The sequence below is a fragment of the Electrona antarctica genome, assembly GCF_951216825.1.
Source record: "Electrona antarctica genome assembly, contig: scaffold_204, whole genome shotgun sequence".
NCBI classification, from domain to species: domain Eukaryota; kingdom Metazoa; phylum Chordata; class Actinopteri; order Myctophiformes; family Myctophidae; genus Electrona; species Electrona antarctica.
Window position 1 is genome coordinate 93,819 of NW_027638295.1, and position 25,014 is coordinate 118,832.

The 25,014-nt window shown below is 41.3% G+C and overlaps 2 protein-coding genes across 2 annotated transcripts in view; both read left to right on the top strand.

Moving 5' to 3' along the window:
• Nucleotides 1-23,949, top strand: part of LOC306918204 (uncharacterized protein) — a gene marked incomplete at its 3' end in the record, with an annotated part of 56,583 nt that extends 32,634 nt beyond the window's left edge. Inside the window, exons 6-9 of the mRNA XM_079531081.1 lie at nucleotides 17,883-18,026; nucleotides 19,027-19,383; nucleotides 20,720-20,972; nucleotides 23,835-23,949. Coding sequence (XP_079387207.1) covers nucleotides 17,883-18,026; nucleotides 19,027-19,383; nucleotides 20,720-20,972; nucleotides 23,835-23,949 — 869 coding nt within the window. The remainder of the gene's footprint in view (nucleotides 1-17,882; nucleotides 18,027-19,026; nucleotides 19,384-20,719; nucleotides 20,973-23,834) is intronic.
• LOC306918210 (uncharacterized protein) lies at nucleotides 2,662-9,963 on the top strand. Its single transcript, XM_079531086.1, has 4 exons — nucleotides 2,662-3,074; nucleotides 5,928-6,134; nucleotides 6,700-6,843; nucleotides 7,659-9,963. Exons 1-4 carry the CDS (start codon nucleotides 2,774-2,776, stop codon nucleotides 8,933-8,935), a joined length of 1,929 nt encoding a protein of 642 aa, XP_079387212.1. The 5' UTR covers nucleotides 2,662-2,773; the 3' UTR covers nucleotides 8,936-9,963.
• Nucleotides 23,950-25,014: the final 1,065 nt, after the last annotated feature.

Genomic DNA, 25,014 nt, shown 5'->3' on the forward strand with positions numbered 1-25,014 from the left:
GCCCTTGAGCAAGGCATTGAACCCCTACCATGAAATGTTCTATGAGCAGGGTCTGCCTGTAAATAAGCATCTCGAGCTTAGTCCATTCACCCTGGGTAAACAAAGAACTTTGCTTTGCTTTGCTTTACATATGGGAGCCCCAAAAACACAAAGGAAATTTAATACGTTGAATTTGATGTCCTTTAATGAAGGGTAGAATTACAGAGGGAGCCTTCAGAGAATAATATTATTTCCATTTGACTGAAACCAAACCAGTCTTAAAGTAGGGTTACAAGTTCATATGCCTGTACGTTCCAGGATGAAGCAAACATATCCTTCCAAGTATTGGTAGTCTTCAACTTGTCTTTCGACGACCAGCTCCAGGAGTGTGGGGTTTTCCACCATCTGAGCCCCATACTCATGCTGACGTAGGATGTCTAGATCTTGATCTTCTGCCCTGATGTGCCGATAGTAGATTGCCTGCGGAAAGGATAGATGAATTTCATTAATTTCATTAATAATATAGACTTATATTATATATTATGCAGAGTTCATACCAATGAAGCTAGAAGCAGCTTCAAAATCATTTTAGCTTGATTTATTTGTCCAGCTACTGGCGGTGTGAACGCGGCTTTAGGACTATTACATATTACCAGAATTATTCAAAAGAGAGTAAATGTAGCAAATTAGATTACTTTGATTACAAATTGTGTTCAGTGCCATCTCTACAGGGGGGCATTGCCCCCCCAGATTGGATTTTGTGCCCCTCCAGTCCAGATTGGCCAGTAGTACGCTACCCTACCAATATTTGTATGTTTTACAAATGTTAAAGATGGAGTGCCGTGATTTTTTTCCACCCTTAAACATGATCATCAGGTCTTATTGTTATAGAAGGAGGTATAATTTTTTCAAAAAAGTGTACAGTATTTGTTAAAATGATGGTTTTATGTGGACACACCCACCAGTTCATTAGGTATGCGTGAGTTTAACCTTAGCACCACCCACCTAATCCATCCCTCCGCCTCCTACTTTAAGACCACCCACCTGTCCTAGTCCCTCCCCCTCCTTACAAAAGGACTGCCCATGGCTCTGCCCAATTGTTTACAAATGGCAGAGGGATGGCAGATTGGTGAGATTCAGACATATATCAAATCAAATCAAATCAAATCAAATCAAATCAAATCAAATCAAATCAAATCAAACTTTATTTGTATATTTGCACATTTCCAACGACCGAGGTCGAACCAAAGTGCTTCACATCACAGAGCATAAGAACATAATATCATATATGTTTGAACCAGATTCTGTTTCAGATGAAGGACAAGGAGGTAATGCCCTCTTCATTGGTGGGGGGCCATCATCTGTAATGGGGTTGGCCGTAGCCAATCCAACTGTTTTATTGGGGAATAAAAAATAAACTAGACTAAAATGTTAGGGACTAGTGGACAAGAGATCCAGTAGGGCCTATAAGTCATTTTACACTTGGTTGCATGCTGAAAATGGCCGATCTACAAGCTCACAACGCGACGCGTTGTGAGCTTGTAGATCATTATGTAATTATCATAATGTAGATCATTACGCTTGTAGATCATTACGATGGCAACAAGGCCCACCAAAATCAATTTTAGTCGACTAAAGCTTTATGATATTTAGTTGACTAAAACTAGACTAACACTAAAACATTCCAGGTGACTAAAATGTGACTAAAACTAAAATCTAAATTTGCTGCCAAAAACAACACTGCCTTACTGTGGACAGACAGGTAATTCCTAAATAGGAATTATAAAATAGGGATTAGTTGCAAAAGGTATAATTGCTTGGCTGCTTGCAAGACAATGATATTCATTTAGCATCACTGCACACATTTTACTACAATGTGTGTGTATTCCTTCAACCTGACATTCCCATTAAACTAGGCTGTTTAATTTCCATATAGCCTTATACATCCACTTACTTGGAAATGGAAATGTAAGCTACATTTTATACGTTTTATACTTTTGAAAGTTAACAGCAGTATTTCAATGTTTTAAACATGTTATAGGCCTAAACATTTGGTGGTTTTCAAACTCTCCTTGGGTGATTGTAATCCGTGCAGGGAAGTACATGTCTCTGATGTCTTGGTACAGTGGACAGACGGTTAGGAAGTGTAGCTCAGTCTCTACCTCGTTTTGTGTGCAGTGTGTGCATAGTCTGTCTTCACTTGGGAGCCAGGTCTCTCTCTCTCTCCTTCCATGAGAGCAGCAGCATTTGTTTGCACCATTCAACACCCTACATTACATTTACCACACATCCACTCACTTACACTACTGATCTACTGATTAACACAAGCCACTTAATACTTTAGTATTGTTTGATGCATACATTTATTATGTTGTAAATCAATCTTGGTTTGTGCACCTTTAAACAGCTGTGTGTCTTCCTCCTTTGTTATGGCCCAAGAGCCAGGTCATAACACTATCTATCTATCTATCTATCTATCTATCTATCTATCTATCTATCTATCTATCTATCTATCTATCTATCTATCTATCTATCTATCTATCTATCTGACAGTTACACACCTCCACCACCAGGGTGCGAAAGGCATTAAGGCAACAGTGCCTGGATTCTTTATTGCGCATGCGTGAAAACTTTGACCCGGTCGGAAGTACTTGTTTGCATCACGTGGCCACGCCAGTTGTTTTCCACGGTAATGTTGTTGAACAAACATGTTGTCGTGACTCTCGGGAATTGTTGATATTTGTGCCTTTATTACACATTCTATATTACAGTAGGAACAGAAAGCTTGGTGGAAATGTCTCTTAAAGGAGACGAAAAGCGTCAAATGGAGTCTTTACGGGTGAAGATAAATGAACAGCTAGCGTCGGTGGGAGAGGAGATATTGTTTGTTGTGGACAAACAGCAGCGTGGCGCTGCTGATGTTTGTAGTGTGGAGCTTAGCGTCAGAGTGTTTGTGTTGGAGCGCCTCAGCGCGGTGGGAGAGTTCATGGTCAAACTCTTCCAGAGAGAGATGGAGACACTAGAAACTCTGCTGGAGACACAAAACAAACGGCTGGACATTGATTTTGATATGGACATCGATCTACACACTGCAGGTTAGTAGACTCTGAACAACACCAGCTTAGCTACAAGTAGCATTAAGCTAGCTGAACTGAACTACATTTACCAGTAGTTATACTAGCCCTGAAACATGTTGTTCATACTCCATATCCAACAGAAAAAAGGTGCAAAGAGGAATTGTAATTCAACGAAAAAATATGTAGGCCTATTATGTTACACAAAAATCCACTTGAATAATCAAACTGAAAAGGTCAAATTAATAGCTCCAACATAATAATAATAATTCGTATGCTAGTAAGTAGGTATGAAATAAGGTAAAAAACTGTATGCCAGCCTCACCAAACATTTTCCATTGTTCTCAAAAGGCATGTCAAGAGACTAGCCGCAATTTGCAACTCTATATTTTTTTACAATGGGATTAATATAGAGTTGCAATACCCTCCATTGACTCCACACTCATCATATTGCGTTTGCGATCTGCTGGTCTTAAACGACGTTAAACTCACCAACATTGCAGCTGTAGTCCAAACTTGAATTATGCTCTTTCAATCTGCCGAGCTTGTTTTTCATAAAAATCCCCCGTAGACATGTTATGAGCTACTTTCTGTCCAAAATAATCCACTAATGATATTCCTGCCGTAATATTCAACCTGCCGTAAAACAAGACGTGTGGGAGAGCGCTTGTTTAATAGAATCTTACCTGCGCAGGTAAGACACCCAAAGAAGAGGCCGACGCAGCGTGACGCCCCGTCACGCACGGCCTTCTATTAAACAAGCGCTCTCCCACACGTCTTGTTTTACGGCAGGTTGAATATTACGGCAGGAATATCAATTTTGGACAGAATGTAGCTCATAACATGTCTACGGGGGATTTTTATGAAAAACAAGCTCGGCAGATTGAAAGAGCATAATTCAAGCATGGACTACAGCTGCAATGTTGGTGAGTTTAACGTCGTTTAAGACCAGCAGATCGCAAACGCAATATGATGAGTGGGGAGTCAATGGAGGGTATTGCAACTCTATATTCATCCCATTGTAAAAAAATATAGAGTTGCAAATTGCGGCTAGTCAAGAGACCTTAAGCAGGCTACCCCACTTCCTCTCCCACTGAGCCTTTCAAAATAAAATACAATTCACTGTTCCAGACTCACTGCAGAGGAGCTTTTACTTTGAAGGGGAGAAATTATAAAGGAAGTGCAAAGGGGCTCACTAAATTGTCATACTAAGTTTCTAATTAGAGGTGGAGGCTTCTATTAATCCAAATTATAACTATTTTCCAAAACAATATTTGATATATATGAAAATAAACATTATGAAAGAAGTGAACAAATAAATAAAACAAAAATGGCGCTAACACATGTCATGACACACCTGAAGCCAGTTTTACGCAATCGCTACATTTACATGGAAAACGTGTACATAAACATTCAGATTTCAAACAAAGTCCTCACCACATGTGCCACGGGTGTTAGAAATTTGCTGGTATTAGGGGCACGGTGGCACAGTTGGTAGTACTGTCGCCTCACAGCTAGAAGGTCCTGGGTTCGATTCCAGCTAGGGGCGCTGTGGGTGCTGGCGGCGTGTTTCCCCCTCCGCGTCATCAGTGCCTATACCCGAGGCGGGGTTGGCGAAAGGGCCTTTCTGTGTGGAGTTTGCATGTTCTCCCTTGCATGTTCTCCCTGTGTCCCCTAGGGTAGGTACCCTCACAAAAACATGCAGTAATCCTGGTCTCTAAACTGCCTCCCCCTGGCCAGCCGGGGCGCCTGATTGAGGGGTAAGGAACTGGTTGGAATAACGTGTTCCTTCCACGTGCTACGTCCAAACAAGGGAAACTCCCCCCTGTCAGGTGTAAAGGAGCAACTTGGACACTCAGGCATGAAGGAAGCATGAGTTCAAGTCCGTTGCTCTCCCCATATATGTGGACTAGGTTGGCAGAGGGTGTGTAGAGCCCAGGATCACATTAGATAATTGACACAGGGGTAAAAAATTATAAAAAAAATGTTTTTGCTGGTACAGCGATTAGCATTGCTGCATCCCGCGTTGTTTAATAGAAATGCCTTTTATTACACAACGCGGGATGCAGCAATACTAATCGCTGTACCAGTACATTTCTAACACCCGTGGCACATGTGAGTACTTTATATTGGAAATCTGAATGTTTATGTACACGTTTGCTCTGTAAATGTAGCGATCGTGTAAAACAGGCGGAAGTTAAGCCATGACGCTTGTGAAGTACGAGCGTCATGTGAACCATGGCTATAGTTATACTAGCCCTAGAATGTCTGTGATCATACATAAATTACATATATTCCTGTATACACAGCCATAGATCGGATGCCTCCGCTCCCAGTGAGCAAGGAGACATAAATGTGCTCCACGCTCCGGACAATATGTCCTCTAGTTTCACAACAATGTAAAAGTTCTAAGGGCGAGGGGTCCGGAATGACAGCTGGACTTCCCTTTATGACAGTCACTCGCAGGGCAGGGTTTTCTGCTGCAGCCTAGGCTCCAGAGTCGGAGGCACGGCGTGCAGAGTGCCTTTTTAAATCCATTCTCTGCAGCTGTAAGAAATTAATTAATATCAAACCGAAAGAGCGCGTATTACATTCTAAAAGACAAGTGTAGGTTACGTTAATGAAAAACACATCGGTGAAATAATGTCGGCATCGGTGCCACAAATGACGGATACATCGGTGAGACCGATGTCGGGCTCTACTCACAACGCCTTGCTCTGTGAGGCATTGTGAAGAGACTCGAGACATTTTTAAAACGATGGTTATCCTGACAAAACAAATAGGAGAATAAATGTCATCTTTGAGTTGACAAAAGCACTTTGAGTTGCTCTGCTGATGCTACCATCGCTCTCCTCCTTCTGTCTGTGTGTAAAGAGGTTTCATCTGAATATGAGGAGAGGAGATCCAGTCTGGTCCAGGAGGAACCACAACCTCCACAACATCAGGAGAGGAGATCCAGTCTGGTCCAGGAGGAACCACACCCTCCACAGATTAAACAGGAACAACAGGAGAGGAGATCCAGTCTGGTCCAGGAGGAACCACAACCTCCACAGATTAAAGATGAACAGGAAGATGAGACTGGTGAGTCAACTTTGACATTACTACGTAGGAATATGTGGTGCAAGACTCTCTCAGGTAAAACAAATGTATGTAATGTAATTATATTAGTGTTATTCTAACAAGACTAAAGAGTCATTCAGCAACTGTAACGATAAATATATAATTTATACAACGGTGGTACTGCAGGCTCCACCTGGGCAACGGTGTTTCTGCAGGCTCCACCTGGGCAACGGTGGTGCTGCAGGCTCCACCTGGGCAACGGTGGTTCTGCAGGCTCCACCTGGGCAAACGTGGTGCTGCAGGCTCCACCTGGGCAACGGTGGTGCTGCAGGCTCCACCTGGGCAACGGTGGTGCTGCAGGCTCCGCTTGCAGCTTGAATGGCCCTCCTAAAGGCCTCACCATGGGGTTGTTGGGCTTCCTCCTCACAGAAGACACAGGCAGGGGCGCCAACCCATACTGCTCCCGGGTGCCGTCCACATTCCGGCTATCAACCGTCTCTCCGGTGGTCACCAGATTATTCCTGGTTGTTCAGTAAACCCTTTTTGAATGATAAGTACAAGTTGTTTCTACTGGTGATTTTCACAGAGAACCACAGGGAGAGGTCTACAGTATCTAGAGAGATGGCCTCCAAAAGACATTCAACATTGTCAGAGGAACAGCCAGAGGTGGACCAGAGACGTGGACTGTTTGATGCGAAGATGCAACCTGTAGTAAAGTTGTACCGTATAGGTATGTGCTGTTTTGTTTACTTACTTACATAAAGGGATATTTCACTTTCAAAATAATTGTGGGTAATGTTATCGTCTACTCAGGCTTTTTGTGAACACTTTGGACAGTTTTGAATTTGCTCAATTCAGTATTTAGATATTTTATATTCATTTTTATCAGACAAGCCCATTGTAACTTCAAACTCCATTTAACCATCGTAGATACACAGAAAACACCCATCCCTGGTTCTAGTGACTGATATTGTCCTTCCTTAGAGAGGGACAGCCATAGCTGAATGGGTAGAGAGCCCGTCTAGGAAACAGAATGTACCACAGTGATGTTGTTAGGTCTGCAGTGGGTCCCAGGACCCATGGGTGGGAGTCCTAATATAAATGGTATTTTTTGTTGTTTGATATTATTAATATTATTATTATTATTATAGTATTATACAAATCATGCATCAACTAAAGATTAAGACCTGGAGTCACCACTACACACTATGTATTATTGGAACATGTGTGTTGAAACTTCCAACAACCAGTTTGAGTTTGTGTCAATTGTTTTCAGTTTTCTTTTCTTTTTTTCTTGTAGTGTAATTTTGTCATAACCTTCTGTTGAACACTTGTTACTTATTCAAATGCAACATTATAATCAATACAAACAAAAGATGTCTTCTAAAATCTTTACTTGGACAAGTAAGTAAATGTTCTTGTCCAAATGACAAGTGGCTCAAAATGTAATGTCAAGCAATGAAAACTGTCTTTGATTATAAATGGAGAAGATGATGTTCCTCATTAAACATTAAAGTTTTTTCTCTCTTTGTGTCTTTTTTCTAGTCGTCCCGCACCTCCCTGTGTGTAAAGAGGAGGTTTTCACTGAACAACCGGAGAGGAGTTCCAGTCTGGTCCAGGAGGAACCACAACCACCACAGATTAAAGAGGAACAAGAGGAGCTACTTCAAAGACCAGTGGAGGCTGATGGGTCAACGTTGACATTACTAGCAGTGAAAAGTGAAGATGATCATGATGATGAAAACAGAGACACAGAGCCTGTAGCCGGCACCTCAACTCAGCACATGAAAACACAAGCTGATGTAGAGGACTGTAGAACATCACAACCAACTGGTGATGACCAGCTCCTCTCGTCACACTGTTCTGAATCTGACACTGAAGACAGTGATGAGTGGCAGGAGCCCAGTGAAGGTCAGTCCACTTTAAACACACTGAAATCACACAAGACACAACATGTGGAAGGACAAAGATTGTCTTTGAGCAGCAAGCTTTCCAAGGACCTGAAATCATCAAAACAAACTCACTCCATGAGGAGCCACACAGGGACAACACGCTTTAGTTGTACAGACTGTGGCAAATGTTTTAATCGTAAGGAAAATCTGACGAGGCACACAATGATTCATACAGGGGAAAAGCCCTTCACTTGTACAGTTTGTGGTAAAGGCTTTATTCAGAGTGGTGATCTAAAAAACCACATGAGGACTCATACAGGTGAAAAGCCCTTTACTTGTAAAGTGTGTGGCAAAGGCTTTGCTATGAGTGGTCATCTAAAAACACACATGATGACTCATACAGGGGAAAAGCCCTTTACTTGTAATGTGTGTGGTAAAGGCTGTCTTCACATCGGCAATCTAAAATTACACATGAGGACTCATACAGGGGAAAAGCCCTTTACTTGTAACGTGTGTGGTAAAGGCTTTGCTCTGGGTGTTACTCTAAAAACACACATGAGGACTCATACAGGGGAAAAAACATTTACTTGTAAAGTGTGTGGCAAAGGCTTTGCTATGAGTGGTCATCTAAAAACACACATGATGACTCATACAGGGGAAAAGCCCTTTACTTGTAACGTGTGTGGTAAAGGCTGTCTTCACATCGGTAATCTAAAATTACACATGATGACTCATACAGGGGAAAAGCCCTTTACTTGTAACGTGTGTGGTAAAGGCTTTGCTCAGGGTGGTCATCTAAAAACACACATGAGGACTCATACAGGGGAAAAGCCCTTTACTTGTAACGTGTTTGGTAAAGGCTTTGCTCAGAGTGGTGCTCTAAAATCACACACAAGGACTCATGAAAGGGGAAAGCCCATAGACACATGAGGACTCATACAGGGAGGAAACCCTTTAGTTAGTGCCAAATGCACATCTGAGGATAATGAGGAGGAATCATACAGGGAAGAAGTGGTTAGTTGTAATAGTAATAAATGCACATTTTCCCCATGAACCCATTTGAGTTGACACATGATATAACATCATTCATTCTATTCCAGGATGACAATGACCGATAGATACTAAAGCAGTGGAATCACATAATCTGACAATAGAGCGTCACAGTCCCGCCCCTTTCAGAACGAAGAGGGCACCAGAAGATAAGTTCCCATTAATTTCCCCATAGACATATCAAAACGTATTTATTTAAAGACCTTTTAAGCCTCGGATAAAGCCAACTCAGATTGTGACAAATCATGACAATGACAACAAATGTTGGTCCGGACAAATAATTAGAAATAAGAAAAACTCAAAGTGTTACCCTCCCCTTTTTTCTTCTAATTAGTTTGGCCCAATTACTTTTAGTTTATTGTTATTATTTGTCACCATCCGAATTTAAAGACCACCACAATTTAGTTTCTTGTTATCTTTTTGTATGTAAAACCTATACAAACATGGCAGATAAAGTTTTTGTCTTTGGTAGATTATTTCTCTATGGTAACACTGTTTAATTATACCGTTGGATGTTTCAGACGTTATACCTTTATACATTTGGAAACTCAAAACAATTCAATGGCAACAGAAGGTTTGGCATTGGCAGAGATTTGTCACATTTGTTGTGGGTGTATCCCACACATACTAGCATGTTCATTGTCAGCGTGTAGATTCATAAACCAAGTGTGATGCTATTTTCCTGCACATTAGATTTGTTTCTTCAGTATTTTGGTTCTTTCTGTTTTCTTTTTTTTCAGGATTTGGAAAGTGAAAGTGGTTAAATGTGTCTTGTGTTTTATAAATATTGAACCAATGTTAAAAGTACTAACAAGAGCTTGTGACTAAATAAATAACTATTTTGCGTCTGTTGGAATGAAGGTTATTTCATATTCTGCAAACTGCCTACAACTGCTACAGTTTTTCTCATTTTTATTTTATTTTTTTCTTTAACCTGTACTACCTATACTCAAGGTATTATTGTTATTATTTTAATTACATCCATTATTATTATTTGTTGGTCAAGTCCGATGGGGCAAAGATCCCTTATTGTTCGTACAGCAACGCAGATCGGCTGAGGCTGCCAAAACTTGCAGTTCTGGCTTAACTGTGCAGTCGTTTTTTGCAAAACTTGGCAATATGGTAGAGGGCTATGCTACTTTAAACGGTGAGGCCCACAACCATTGGCCAAAGGGTGGCGCTTTAGCACTCAAGTGAAATTTCGAATATAAAAAAGGTATAGCTCATGAACCTGACAGTCAGCGGACTCCCTCTTTACCAAGCGTTTCCACCTTGTAGGTTCTGCCTCGCGTAGAACATGCACGCCCGTTTAATCTAACGTGATGATGTTTATGGTTGCTATCGGAACACGTTACTAACATGTTTCAAATGGACAGATCTACAAGATAACAGCGTGTCTGTTGTGCACCGCATTACACTTGTAGATCAGCTTATTTTGGCAAGCAAGCCCCTATACGATGGATCCACTTGTTAATAAAGTAGCAATCTGTAGGATATCCTTTTCTCACGTATAATGAGAAAGAAGTTAATTGATTTAAGTTTGACCTCAAGACTAAAGGCTAATACAACTTGGCAAGAATATTATAAAAGCCATTTATATTGAACAATTGCTCACTCATTCCCCTTTGCAGATGTAGTGTTTCACAGGTAGCGGGGATTTAACCTGATTGTGCCAACAGGGCTGAGTCTGATTGGCAGGGCTGTTGTGGGCCGGGTCTTGATATCTTTCATCAGAGCTTATGATTATTATTTGATTAATATCATATCACTGTCGTATGTCGGAATGACTGGGGAAATGGATCAAATCTGGACACACAACACAGCTATAATTTATTTGTCAGATGGTAAGTCCACTGATGCGTTCTTGTGATGATATGATGATATGTCGTCATGAAATATTAAATGATTCACGGGACATTTGGAGTTACCGAGGCATGCATGTCTGGCGTTCATGTTGTGATCAATATACAGTAGCCTACAGTATAGCCCTATTGGCCGATCAGCCTAAGTTTTAAGTCATGCTCTGCAAGCCAGCTCTCCTCCAAAGGTGAGATATGAGCAGGCTGCCTCATTGGGAACAGATGCACGACCATTTTGTCGTGGTATTTATATAAGTCACACATTCTACAAGCTTTGAACTGAGCAGATTGAGCAGATTGGCCAAAACAGCTTTAAAACGGCCACATTTTGCATTTCTTTCACCATAGTAAATGCTACTTTCATGGACTTTTACAGACGGGTAAAAGGGCAGGGGCTGAAGCCTATGCACGTGCCTTCCTTTTCTTAGCGGTCACCAGCGGACCTAGAATACAGTACGACATGAAGTGACCACATTTATACTCCTGTTCACTGTGAGAAGTGTTTTGGGGGTCTTCTCCTGGCTGGCAGGCCGGCCGGAGGATTGACATTAAAGATGTGGATTGATCCATCATGACATGCTGTGGTCTCACTCTTTCTACCAACACCTCTTAGTGCGGCGACACATTCCAATGATGACAGTCTGTTAAGATGTGATCTTTATTGTCTGTATATATGTAAATGATAAACCCTTATTCTGAAGTGCCACACCGGAAGTACCGGATATGCCTGTTACCCAATGTGTATATAACGACGCTGCTAATAAAGATGCTTGAGTTATTATGGTCACGAGCTGAATGTAAGTGCTGAGTCCTCATTCTTTTCCTCCGTTATGTTTGTTTAGTCCGACTAGTTCCAGGCTATCTAGACTCTTCCTTATCGCTGTAATGGCAGATCTGCTAACACAGTCTATACAGAGTATCTGGTATTTTTGCGTCAAATGTAATTCAAAAAATTTAAATTTTACAGAAAATATACAATATTCAAAATTGGCCAAATCGTCACCTATCTAAGAAAGGATTAGAAATTAATTTTCACAAGTTATTAAGGGGCCAAGCTAAATGGCCTATGGTCCCTTATTGTAGTTGTCTGTTTTTTAAGGGGCCGTGCCCGAAGTGCCTGGCCCCTTAAAAACAAAATTGCATTTCTGGCTTAACCGTGCAGTCGGTTTTCGTGAAACTTGGCAATATGGTAGAGGGGTATGCTAAACGATGAGAACGCAAAGCCCACGGCCATTGGCCAAAGGGTGGCGCTATAGCACTCAATCAAAAATGCAAAATTTGAACAGGTATAGCTCCGTTTGACCGTCAACAATAAAACTTGGATAGACATATAAGTCTCCTCGTGTCGAACAACTTTCGTGTTCTCACTTTTGACCTCTGACCCTGGCTAATGCTGCATTCACATGGAATCAGTCAAGCAGTAGATGGCAAACCGTAAGTCATTTTAGTGGACGGGAGCAGGACGGTAAACGGAACAGGACGGCACGGCAGCCTGGCAGCCAGATCAGGTGACGGTAGCGGCAGACGGCATCAATGTTAAAATATTTAATCTTTTTACCGTGCCGTCCAGCAGGTTTTGACGTTTGCCGTCTACCGCTTGCCCGATTCCATGTGAATGCAGCATTAGATCACCCACTATTTTGAATTATACATATTTTCTTATGTCAGCGCTCCAGGCCAAACCATGCAGTTGGTTTTCACGAAATGTGGAAATATGTTAGAGGGCTATGTCACCCTGCTTAGACACAAAGCCCACAACCATTGGACAAAGGGTGGCACTGTAGCACTCGATTGAAAATCAGGCATAGCTCATGAACCACCAGTAATAATTACTAGGTAATTAGTACTAATACATAGATAATAATTTAGACTACCTGATGTTGGTGTCCAGTTATCGGTGGTGGACAAAGTAGCCTACGTATGCTCAAGTATTCATTTTAATGACAAATTAGTGAAATTACAAAGTACCTTTTCCATTTAATATCAATGCATCATGGATTCAAATTGTCAAAAGTGTGCAAATAGCTTATCTATCTGTCTGTCTGTCTGTCTGTCTGTCTGTTGTCACAGCCCCTGTAGTTGGCTTACTAGGGCCTGTGTGTATTCCTATAGGCCTAGGTCTTTGCTTCCCACAGGTCCTGAGCAATTGCCAATCAATTGCCTGGCCAGTGGTCCCAGTGTGTTCTATATCTGTTGTATTGTGTTTTTATATGGACATAGTGTTGGGTGCTGGCACATATGCACACTTGGCATCAACGCATGGTGCTGTGTTCTGGCACACTATACACTGTCTTTCTTTTATCTGTATTGTATTGTATTGCATTGTATTGTACTGTATGTGTTATTGTATGTTTAGTTTTACTACCATTTTAAGAGCCTGCTCAGGGACTACAGATGTAAATTAGCTTATGGCTAAAACTGAAATGTTGATTAATGAGCATTGTCCCTGTCAAATAAATAAATAAATAAATAAAGGGCTGGGAGTTGGCCGGCCTAACTCAATTAAATTAAATTCATAGGAGCTTTATTGGCATGAGAAAACAGAGCTGTGTTATATTAACACTTTGAGTAATACTATCTTGTGAGACTATAAAAGATTGTGCATTTTCTGTCAGAGATAGTTAGCCTATACATCCGAGACGTTTTATACATTTGAAAGTTAACAACAGTATTTCAATGTTTTAAACATGTTATAGGCCTAAACATTTAGTGGTTTTCAAACTCTCCTTGGGTGATTGTAATCCGTGCAGGGAAGTACATGTCTCTGATGTCTTGGTGCAGTGGACAGACGGTTAGGAAGTGTAGCTCAGTCTCTACCTCGTTTTGTGTGCAGTGTGTGCATAGTCTGTCTTCTCTTGGGAGCCAGGTCTCTCTCTCTCTCTCCTTCCATGAGAGCAGCAGCATTTGTTTGCACCATTCAACACCAGGGCCGGTTCTAGGGGGGGGCAGGGGTGGGCATAGCCCACCCAAACGTGCGTCCTGCCCACCCAATGTGGGTTTGACACCCCACCCGTGCCGGCGGAGTCGCCCCCCCTTACAATTCTGTCTGCCCACCTGAGTGGGGCTGGCTAAATCCGGCCCTGTTCAACACCCTACATTACATTTACCACACATCCACTCACTTACACGACTGATCTACTGATTAATACAAGCCACTTAATACTTTAGTATTGTTTGATGCATACGTGTATTATATCGTAAATAAATATTGGTTTGTGCACTTTTAAACAGCTGTGTGTCTTCCTCCTTTGTTATGGCCCAAGAGCCAGGTCATAACACTATCTATCTATCTATCTATCTATCTATCTATCTATCTATCTATCTATCTATCTATCTATCTATCTATCTATCTATCTATCTATCTTTCTATCTATCTGACAGTTACACACCTCCACCACCAGGGGGCGAAAGGCATTAAGGCAACAGTGCCTGGATTCTTTATTGCGCATGCGTGAAAACTTTGACCCGGTCGGAAGTACTTGTTTGCATCACGTGGCCACGCCAGTTGTTTTCCACGGTAATGCTGTTGAACAAACATGTTGTCGTGCCTCTCGGGAATTGTTGATATGTCTGCCTTTAATAAACATTCTATATTACAGTAGGAACAGAAAGCTTGGTGGAAATGTCTCCTAAAGGAGGTGAAAAGCGTCAAATGGAGTCTGTACGGCTGAAGATAAATGAACAGCTAGCGTCGGTGGGAGAGGAGATATTGTTTGTTGTGGACAAACAGCAGCGTGGAGCTTAGCGTCAGAGTGTTTGTGTTGGAGCGCCTCAGCGCGGTGGGAGAGTTCATGGTCAACCTCTTCCAGAGAGAGATGGAGACACTAGAAACTCTGCTGGAGACACAAAACAAACGGATGGACATTGATTTTGATATGGACATCGATCTACACACTGCAGGTTAGTAGACTCGGTCACGGCCACACAGCCAACTCAAGGTACGGCCACGGAGCCGACTTGGGGACCCAACGCAGCTCCTCCAAGGAAAACAAACAAATTAACGGAGCTGAACGTGAATCCCCCCCACCGCCCACCCCGTTTTTTCCCCTCAATGTATATGTTTCTTTTCCCTTTTTACCTCCTTTATGATGAATTCCTGTTCTGTCCTTTGTCTATATAGAAGTGTCTATTTGTACGTCTCTTAAATGTTTTTGATGATTTGAACATGGTGGACCCTATTGGAAACAAGTGTAATGCTTAATTGGGTCGTCCACTCACAGTTAACAGCCTTTGTATTGAGTTTGTGCTTGAAATGTACTGTAATTCTGCAAACATTTTTCAATCAATCAAAACACCAGCTTAGCTACAAGTAGCAATAAGCTAGCTGAACTGAACTACATTTACCAGTTGTTCTACTAGCCCTAGAATGTCTGTGATCATACATAAATTACATATATTCCTGTAAACACAGCCGATCGGATGCCTCCGCTCCCAGTGAGCAAGGAGACATGGGCGGCATAAATGTGCTCCACGCTCTGTTTGTACTCACCCAATACATAATTCCAAAGAAGTGGAGTGAGATATTGTACTCTAGTTTCACATCCATGTAAAAGTTCAGGCAGAAAACGCTTGTTTATTCAAATATCTGATCTTTTCAAACATCTCTCATATCTTTTCCCGGGCTGCACACAGACGACATTTTCTCAGGGTGAGGGGTCCGGAATGACAGCTGGACTTCCATTTATGACAGTCACTCGCAGGGCAGGGTTTTCTGCTGCAGCCTAGGCTCCAGAGTCACAGGCATGGCGCACACAGTGCCTTTTAAATCCATTCTCTGCAGCTGCAAGAAATTTATATCAAACCAAAATAGCGCGTTTCATAAGGGCGTATTACATTCTAAAAGACAAGTGTAGGTTACATTACTGATGATAAAAAAAACTTCGGCCACATCAGTGAAATAATGTCCGATGTCGGGTATCGGTGCCAAAAATTACGGATACATCGGTGAGACCGATGTCAGGCTCTACTCACAACGCCTTGCTCTGCCAGGCGTTGTGAAGAGATTCAAGACACTTATTTTTTAAACGATGGTTATCCTGACAAAACAAATAGGTGAATAAATGTCATATTTGAGTTGACAAAAGCACTTTGAGTTGTGAGTTCCTCTGCTGATGCTACCTTCTCTCCTCCTTCTGTCTGTGTGTAAAGAGGTTTCATCTGAATATGAGGAGAGGAGATCCAGTCTGGTCCAGGAGGAACAACATCATCCACAGATTAAAGACGAACAGGAAGAGGAGACTGGTGAGTCAACTTTGACATTACTACGTAGGAAGATGTGGTGCAATACTCTCTCAGGTAAAACACAATGATGTTTTTATTAGTATTATTCTAACAAGACTAAAGGGATATCCAGAAACTGTAACGATAAAAATATAGTTTGGTAACTCATGGTCCCCTAAAAGACAGACAGACACACAGCATGTTGTTTCCGCTTGTGCCGCTACATAAGTATAGCACAACAAGTTTGAACCCATAATCATGTTTAGCTATTAAGATGTTTGGCATAAATGGTGAGAGTCACATAAATGGTCAGAGTCACAGGCACGGCACACGCAGTGGCTTTTAAAAAAGAGTTTGCAGAATTACAGTACATTTCAAACACAACTCAATACAAAAACTGTTAACTGTGAGTGGACGACCCAATAAAAGCATTACACTTGTTTACCAGAGGGTCCATCTTGTTCAATTCATCAAAACATGTAGAGATGTACAAATATACACTTCTATTTTTCCAAAGAACACAACAGGAATTCATCATAAAGGAGGTAAAAAGGGAAATATACAGTGAGGGGGAAAAGGGGTGGTTGGGGGTAGATTACATTAATGATGATTAAAAAAAACGTTTTGGCCACATCTGTGAAATAATGTCCGATGTCGGGCATCGGCGCCAACAATGACGGATACATCGTTGAGACCGATGTCGGGCTCTACTCAACACCTTGCTCTGCGAGGCATTGTGAAGAGACTCGAGACACTAATTTTTTAAACGATCCTGATAAAACGAATAGGAGAATAATCTTTGAGTTGACAAAAGCACTTTGAGTTGCTCTGCTGATGCTACCGTCTCTCCCCTCCTCCTGTCTGTGTGTAAAGAGGTTTCATCTGAATATGAGGAGAGGAGATCCAGTCTGGTCCTGGAGGAACCACACCCTCCACAGATTAAAGAGGAACAACAGGAGAGGAGATCCAGTCTGGTCCTGGAGGAACCACAACCTCCACAGATTAAAGAGGAACAGGAAGAGGAGACTGGTGAGTCAACTTTGACATTACTACGTAGGAAGATGTGGTGCAATACTCTCTCAGGTAAAACACAATGATGTTTTTATTAGTATTATTCTAACAAGACTAAAGGGTTATTCAGAAACTGTAAGAATAAAAATATAGTTTGGTAACTCATGGTCCCCTAAAAGACACAGACACACAGCATGTTTCCGCTTGTGCCGCTACATAAGTATAGAACAGCAAGTTTGAACCCATGTTTAGCTATTAAGATATTTGTGCGTGAGACTTTTAAGATTTTAAGCACGAGACATGGTACTGGTCCACTCAAAGGGTTAAGTGATCTGTCCAGGAAGGTTCTAATCATCAATCAGCACCAGACACTTCATTCAGGAGTGGTGGATTCTTGAGCCACAATGGTTCTGCATGCTCCACCTGGGCAACGGTGGTGCTGCAGGCTCCACCTGGGCAACGGTGGTGCTGCAGGCTCCACCTGGGCAATGGTGGTGCTGCAGACTCCGCTTGCAGCTTGAATGGCCCTCCTAAAGGCCTCACCGTGGGTGTGTTGGGCTTCCTCCTCACGGAAGACACAGGCTGGGGCGCCAACCCATACTGCTCCCGTGTGCCGTCTACATTCCGGCTTTCACCCGTCTCTCCGGTGGTCACCAGACTACTCCTGGTTGTTCAGTTGTTCAGTAAACCCTTATTGAATGATAAGTACAAGTTGTTTTTACTGGTGATTTCCACAGAGCACCACAGGGAGAGGTCTACAGTATCTAGAGAGATGGCCTCCAAAAGACATTCAACGTTGTCAGAGGAACAGCCAGAGGTGGACCAGAGACGTGGACTGTTTGATGCGAAGATGCAACCTGTAGTAAAGTTGTACCGTATAGGTATGTGCTGTTTTGTTTACTTACTTACATAAAGGGATATTTCACTTTCAAAATAATTGTGGGTAATGTTATCGTCTACTATATTTATTTTTATCAGACAAGCCCATTGTAACTTCAAACTCCATTTTAACCATCGTAGATACACAGAAAACACCCATCCCTGGTTCTAGTGAATGATATTGTCCTTCCTTAGAGCAGGGGTTCTCAACCTGTGGGCCGGGACCCCTTGGGGGGTCGCCAAATTATTTTGGGGGGTCCCCAAATTATTACAAAAATAATAATAATCTTTTTTTTGCAACTGGATGGCTGGAAAATGGAAATGAAGAGTTTACATGGTAAACATAGTGCATGCATACACCTCCCTAATGATTATATCTGGTTTCAGTATTTATTTATGGTGTATTGTCTCTATTATTAAGGTTATTGTAGCAGTCAATTTATATTGGGGGTCGGGAGGGGGCGGGGCGGGGTCCCGAGACATTGCCAAAGCATTTCCGGGGGTCCCCGGCCAAAAACGTTGAGTACCCCTGCCTTAGAGGGGGACAGCCATAGCTGAATGGGTAGAGAGCCTGTCTAGGAAACAGAATGTACCACAGTGATCATGCATCAATTCAAGATTGAGACCTGGAGTCACCACTCCACACTATATGTATGACACACTCAAAAATCATTGTATTATTGGAACATGTTTGTTGAAACTTCCAACAACCAGTTTGAGTTTGTGTCAATTGTTTTAGTTGTCTTTTCTTTTTTTCTTGTAGTGTAATTTTGTCATAACCTTCTGTTGAACACGTATTACTTATTTGTAACTATTTAAATGCAACATTATAATCAATACAAACAAAAGATGTCTTCTAAAATCTTTACTTGGACAAGTAAGTAAATGTAATGCTCAAAAATGTAATGCCTGAAAACTGTCTTTGATTAGAAATGGAGAAGATGATGTTCCTCCAAAAATGCAAACATTAAATGTTTTTCTCTCTTTGTGTCTTTTTTCTAGCCGTCCCGCACCTCCCTGTGTGTAAAGAGGAGGTTTTCACTGAACAACCGGAGAGGACCTCCAGTCTGGTCCAGGAGGAACCACAACCACCACAGATTAAAGAGGAGCTACTTCAAAGACCAATGGAGGCTGATGGGTCAAACTTGACATTACTAGCAGTGAAAAGTGAAGATGATCATGATGATGAAAACAGAGAGACAGAGCCTGTAGCTGGCACCTCAACCGAACACATGAAAACACAAGCTGATGTAGAGGACTGTGGAACATCACAACCAACTAGTGACAACCAGCTCCTCTCTTCACACTGTTCTGTATCTGACACTGAAGACAGTGATGAGTGGCAGGAGCCCAGTGAAGGTCAGTCAACTTTAAACACACTGAAGTCACACAAGAAACAACATGTGGAAGGACAAAGATTGTCTTTGAACAGCAAGCTGTCCAAGGACTTAAAATCATCAAAACATATTCACTCCATGAGGAGCCACACAGGGAAGAAACGCTTTAGTTGTACAGACTGTGGCAAATGTTTTTATCTTAAGGAAAATCTGACTAAGCACTCAAGGATTCATACAGGGGAAAAGCCATTCACTTGTACAGTTTGAGGTAAAGGCTTTATTCAGAGTGGTGATCTAAAAACACACATGAGGACTCATACAGGGGAAAAGCCCTTTACATGTAACGTGTGTGGTAAAGGCTTTGCTCTGGGTGGTAATCTAAAAAGACACATGAGGACTCATACAGGGGAAAAACCATTTACTTGTAAAGTGTGTGGCAAAGGCTTTGCTATGAGTGGTTATCTAAAAACACACATGATGACTCATACAGGGGAAAAGCCCTTTACTTGTAATGTGTGTGGTAAAGGCTTTGCTCAGGGTGTTAATCTAAAAACACACATGATGACTCATACAGGGGAAAAACCCTTTACTTTTAACGTATGTGGTAAAGCCTTTGCTAGGAGTGCTACTCTAAAATCACACACAAGGACTCATGAAAGGGGAAAGCCCATAGACACATGAGGACTCATACAGGGAGGAAACCCTTTAGTTGCAGTTAGTGCCAAATGCTTGGTCAAAATGCACATCTGAGGATAATGAGGAGGAATCATACAGGGAAGAAGTGGTTAGTTGTAATAGTAATAAATGCACATTTTCCCCATGAACCCATTTGAGTTGACACATGATATAACATCATCAGACAGTTAGATACTAAAGCAGTGGAATCGCATAATCTGACAATAGAGCGTCACAGTCCCGCCCCTTTCAGAACGAAGAGGGCACCAGAAGAGAAGTTCCCATTCATTACTGTACTGTAACAGCATGCTGGATGGAAACCGTGCATGTCAAAAACTGTAAAAGTAGCAAATCTACAATCTCTAAATGTGTTGTGCTGCGTCTGGAGCTTGCAGATCTGCTATGTGTTTATACCAGTTTTAGTCTTCTTAACGCTAGACCACAAACCCTACAACACTAACCCCAGAACTCTTAACAAACGTTAAAGGTAGACAATAACTGTCTGTTGGATACATAGCATTTGTGCCATGATGGAGTGCCAGGAGGGATAGCGAGGGAATTGTAAAATAAAATGATAAATGGCTGGTAACATTGTCAACTGTGTACATTAACGTCAAATTAGTTTATGCAAGTCCATGAAGTACCTCTAAACAATATGTACATTGTCTTTGTTTCCAATTCAGTGTTGCATCATCAGTCTGGCTTCCCTGTTCTACCAGAGGTGAATGAACGAAGATTGGCTAAAAAAAAATGCCACTGCTGTGATCAGTGTGGTAAACGCTTCCCTACAACGTCCAGACTTAAAATACACCAGCGAATGCACACTGGAGAGAAACCCTATGGATGTGATCAGTGTGGACAAAACTTCTCTCATATGTCAAGCCTTAAAAAACACCAGCGGATTCACACTGGAGAGAAACCCTATGGATGTGATCAGTGTGGACACCACTTCTCTCGAATGGACAAACTTAAAAGCCATCAGAAGGTTCACACTGGAGAGAAACCTTATGGATGTGATCAGTGTGGACAACACTTCTCTCAAATGGCAAGCCTTAAAAGCCACCAGAGAATTCACACAGGAGAGAAACCATATGGATGTGATCAGTGTGGACAACACTTCTCTCAACTGGCAAGCCTTAAAAGCCACCAGAGAATTCACACTGGAGAAAAACCATATGGATGTGATCAGTGCGGACAACACTTCTCTCAAATGGCAAACCTTAAAACACACCAGAAAGTTCACACTGGAGAGAAACCTTATGTATGTGATCAGTGTGGACAACACTTCTCTCAAATGGACATCCTTAAAAGCCACCAGAAAATTCACACTGGAGAGAAACCCTATGGATGTGATCATTGTGGAATACACTTCTCTAGATTGTCCAACCTTAAACGCCACCATAAGGTTCACACTGGAGAGAAACCCTATGGATGTGATCAGTGTGGACAACACTTCTCTCTAATGGCCCACCTTAAAAAACACCAGAGAATTCACACTGGAGAGAAACCCTATGGATGTGATCAGTGTGGGCACCACTTCTCTCAAATGTCAAGCCTTAAAAAACACCAGAGAATTCACACTGGAGAGAAACCATATGGATGTGATCAGTGTGGAAATCATTTGCTCGAAAGGACAAACTTAAAAGCCATCAGAATGTTCACACTGGAGAGAAACCCTATGGATGTTATCAGTGTGGACAACACTTCTCTCAAATGGCAAGCCTTAAAAGCCACCAGAGAATTCACACAGGAGAGAAACCATATGGATGTGATCAGTGTGGACAACACTTCTCTCAAATGGCAAGCCTTAAAAGCCACCAGAGAATTCACACAGGAGAGAAACCCTATGGATATGATCAGTGTGGACAACACTTCTCTCATATGTCAAACCTTAAACGCCACCAGATAATTCACACTGGAGAGAAACCCTAATCATTCTGATGTGTGTGGAAAAGCATTTTGACATTCAATAATGTTTGAATTTACAGGATGTACACACAATTTAATCTGTTCCCTTCTGGTCAGTTAATTCACGCCATGAACGCACATATATATGACATATAAATCAGTTTGGTAACATGCTTCATTAGAGCGACTGAGAAACACTAACCAAGTGTTGCATGATGAGCATTATGGTATTTTTTAAGCAATTGTCTATTAAGAAGGGTAATATAATAACCCACAAGTTGATTTGTTGATTAATTGCAAGTAAACTTAACACACTGTTTATGTACTATTTATCATTCACTGAGTCAATTATTTTCAGAGAAAGTACAGGAAAGAACAGTATAGCCTACTTTTGTCTTGTAGCCTCTTAGACCAAATGTACTGTGTTCTGCCATTGTGCTGATTTCCTACATCTTTCTATCTAGATTCTGCTTCATTACATTCATTACATCTGACCTTACCATGTTTATTGTCATCCTTTTCTTATGCTGCATTGTCTTTGCGGAGCATAACCACTTACATTTAGCTGCAGGCAGAAATCTCAGGTGTCTTAAGTTTCAATATTAATTGTATTCTCAATGATATTGTTTCGCCATAATTTGACCTGTAGATTTGCTGTAGGTTACATTTAGATTATATTTATTTTGTCCACAATTTCTTAGTAGGCTACATAATTAACAATTACACTATAGTGACACATTTGTTTATTCCTTTATGTCTCTGTTGTAAATAATGTAAATAATGGTTGTGCAGTCACAAATAAAGACAAATATTCAAAGTTGAGGTGTTTTTAGCTTGAGTTTATAAGAGTACAGTGTGTTAATTTCACCAAAGCTGAATTGATTTGGAGCAATCATGTGCAAATTAGGTGTCTATAGGGACCTGATTGCCCAATATATCTAATGGTTCTGCTTGAATAACAAGAGGGAGATGAGAGGGACTCATTCATACAAGGACATTAATAGAGTTTGGTTTTAAATGTAATGCAAAAGTAAATCACCACAGGACATGAAGAATAGTTAGAACTTTTGCCACACTGCAACACTAGCTTTTAAAGGACCACTTTTCAACCTACCTCCATACCACCTTTTTTTCTACAATTTTCTTTCACATACCTTCCTGATCTCTCAGTGAGTAAGCACTACAAACGCTATTAATGTTCTTTCTCCCATCAAAACACACAAAACCCTGAGTGCAGAAATAGCATGAAACTATGTATCCACAATGTAAGGTCAAACATGTAAACATCACATGATACAGTAAGACGTTTAAGCTAAATGGATAAGTACCAATATATTAAAAATGTGGGAATTTAAACATGTACTGGATAAGTACCAATAGATTCAAAATGTGGGAATTTAAACATGTACTTTTTGAAATAAAATGATCCAGTACGAGTCCCAATGGAGAGTGTCTGGTAGATGTTAAGCAAAATAATCCTTTAAGGTTTTAAAAGTTTATTATAAAGCAGCAGCATTTAGTTTGTATGCACCACATATCTAGAACAAACTTACAGAAAACAGCAGATATGCTGCCCCCCTTTTGTTTTTTTATCACAATAAAATATGTTTTGTTTCCCCCTGCCTTCAAATCAAATCAAATTTATTTATATAGCACATTTAAAAACAACTCTCATTGTACCAAAGTGCTTCACAAGGCAGAATATAGTGGAATACAATACAATACAATAATGCAATACAATACAATACAGTACAATTCAGTGCAGAAGACGTCAATAGTAAAAAAAAACAGGCAAATAGGACAAAGTAATCTAAAAAGGAAAGGTGCAAGATCATGTCGGTGGTGCAAAGGCTTGTGAATATAAAAATGTTTTAAGTTGTGATTTAAAAGACTCAACGGAGGGCGCAGACCTAACGGCGAGGGGAATGTTGTTCCACAGTGTGGGGGCTGCGACAGCAAAGGCGCGGTCGCCCCTGAGCCTCTTTTTGGTGTGCGGAACCCCTAAGAGACCCCTGTCAGCTGACCTGAGGGTCCTGGTAGAGGGGGGGTAGGATAGGAGGTCGGTGATGTAGGAGGGGGCCAGCCCATTAAGGGCTTTGTATACAAACAGGAGGGTTTTGAACTGGATTCTGAACCGGACCGGCAGCCAGTGGAGAGAGGCCAGGACAGGGGTGATGTGATCTCTCTTCCTGGTGCTGGTCAGGAGTCTGGCTGCTGCATTTTGAACAAGTTGTAGACGGGACAGGGATGACTGACTAATCCCAGTGTAGAGGGCATTACAGTAGTCTAACCGGGATGATATTAGTGCGTGGATGACTATTTCAAGGTCGTGTGTGGAGAGAAATGGTTTGATTTTGGAGATGGAGCGGAGGTGAAAGAAACTGGATTTGACTATTGCATTAATTTGTTTATCGAATTTAAACGCAGAGTAAAAAAAGACTCCTAGGTTTTTGGCATGGGGTTTGACAGAAGTGGAGAGGGTGCCAAGATTGTTTTGGATTTGAGTAATGGAATCAGGTGGACCAAATAGTACGACCTCAAACTTGCTGTCATTCAGTTGGAGATAATTTTGTGCCATCCAACATTTAATGTCAGTAAGGCAGTTATTTAAGTTGGTGAGTGTGGAGTGGTCATTGGGCCTTGAATGAGGGTTTCCTCTTTCTTTCGCTTCTGAACTGTATTTGTACTTTTGACTTGTTTTAGTTCATCATTATGATGTTATGTTTGCGTTTCCTGATTTGTGCAAAGCACATCGAACTGCCTTGCAGATATTTTATATAAATAATTAGGATAATCATAAGGTTTTCTATAGAATATGCTTTGACTCTGACAGTGTCTGTTCTTGTACTGGATATAGTTTAGATTCATTAAATAAAGTAAAATGGTCTCAGTTCATCCATAATGTGATCATTAACAGGTGATCTGTCCAATGCCAGACAACCAGTGACCATTAACATTTTAATCGCTGCATTTGAATGCAGCGATTATATTGTATAGTGAATTAAGCACCAGCCATCATCATTTGCCTATTTGCATTTTAACCAGGGGAAAGAATGTGGGTTGGTTCATT

Coding starts and splice junctions, on each gene's coding strand:
- LOC306918210 (XM_079531086.1), top strand. CDS start 2,774: ATGTCTCTTAAAGGAGACGAAAAGCGTCAAATGGAGTCTTTACGGGTG. Junction 3,075..5,927: donor CATCGATCTACACACTGCAG/GTTAGTAGACTC, acceptor CTGTGTGTAAAG/AGGTTTCATCTGAATATGAG. Junction 6,135..6,699: donor TGAACAGGAAGATGAGACTG/GTGAGTCAACTT, acceptor TGATTTTCACAG/AGAACCACAGGGAGAGGTCT.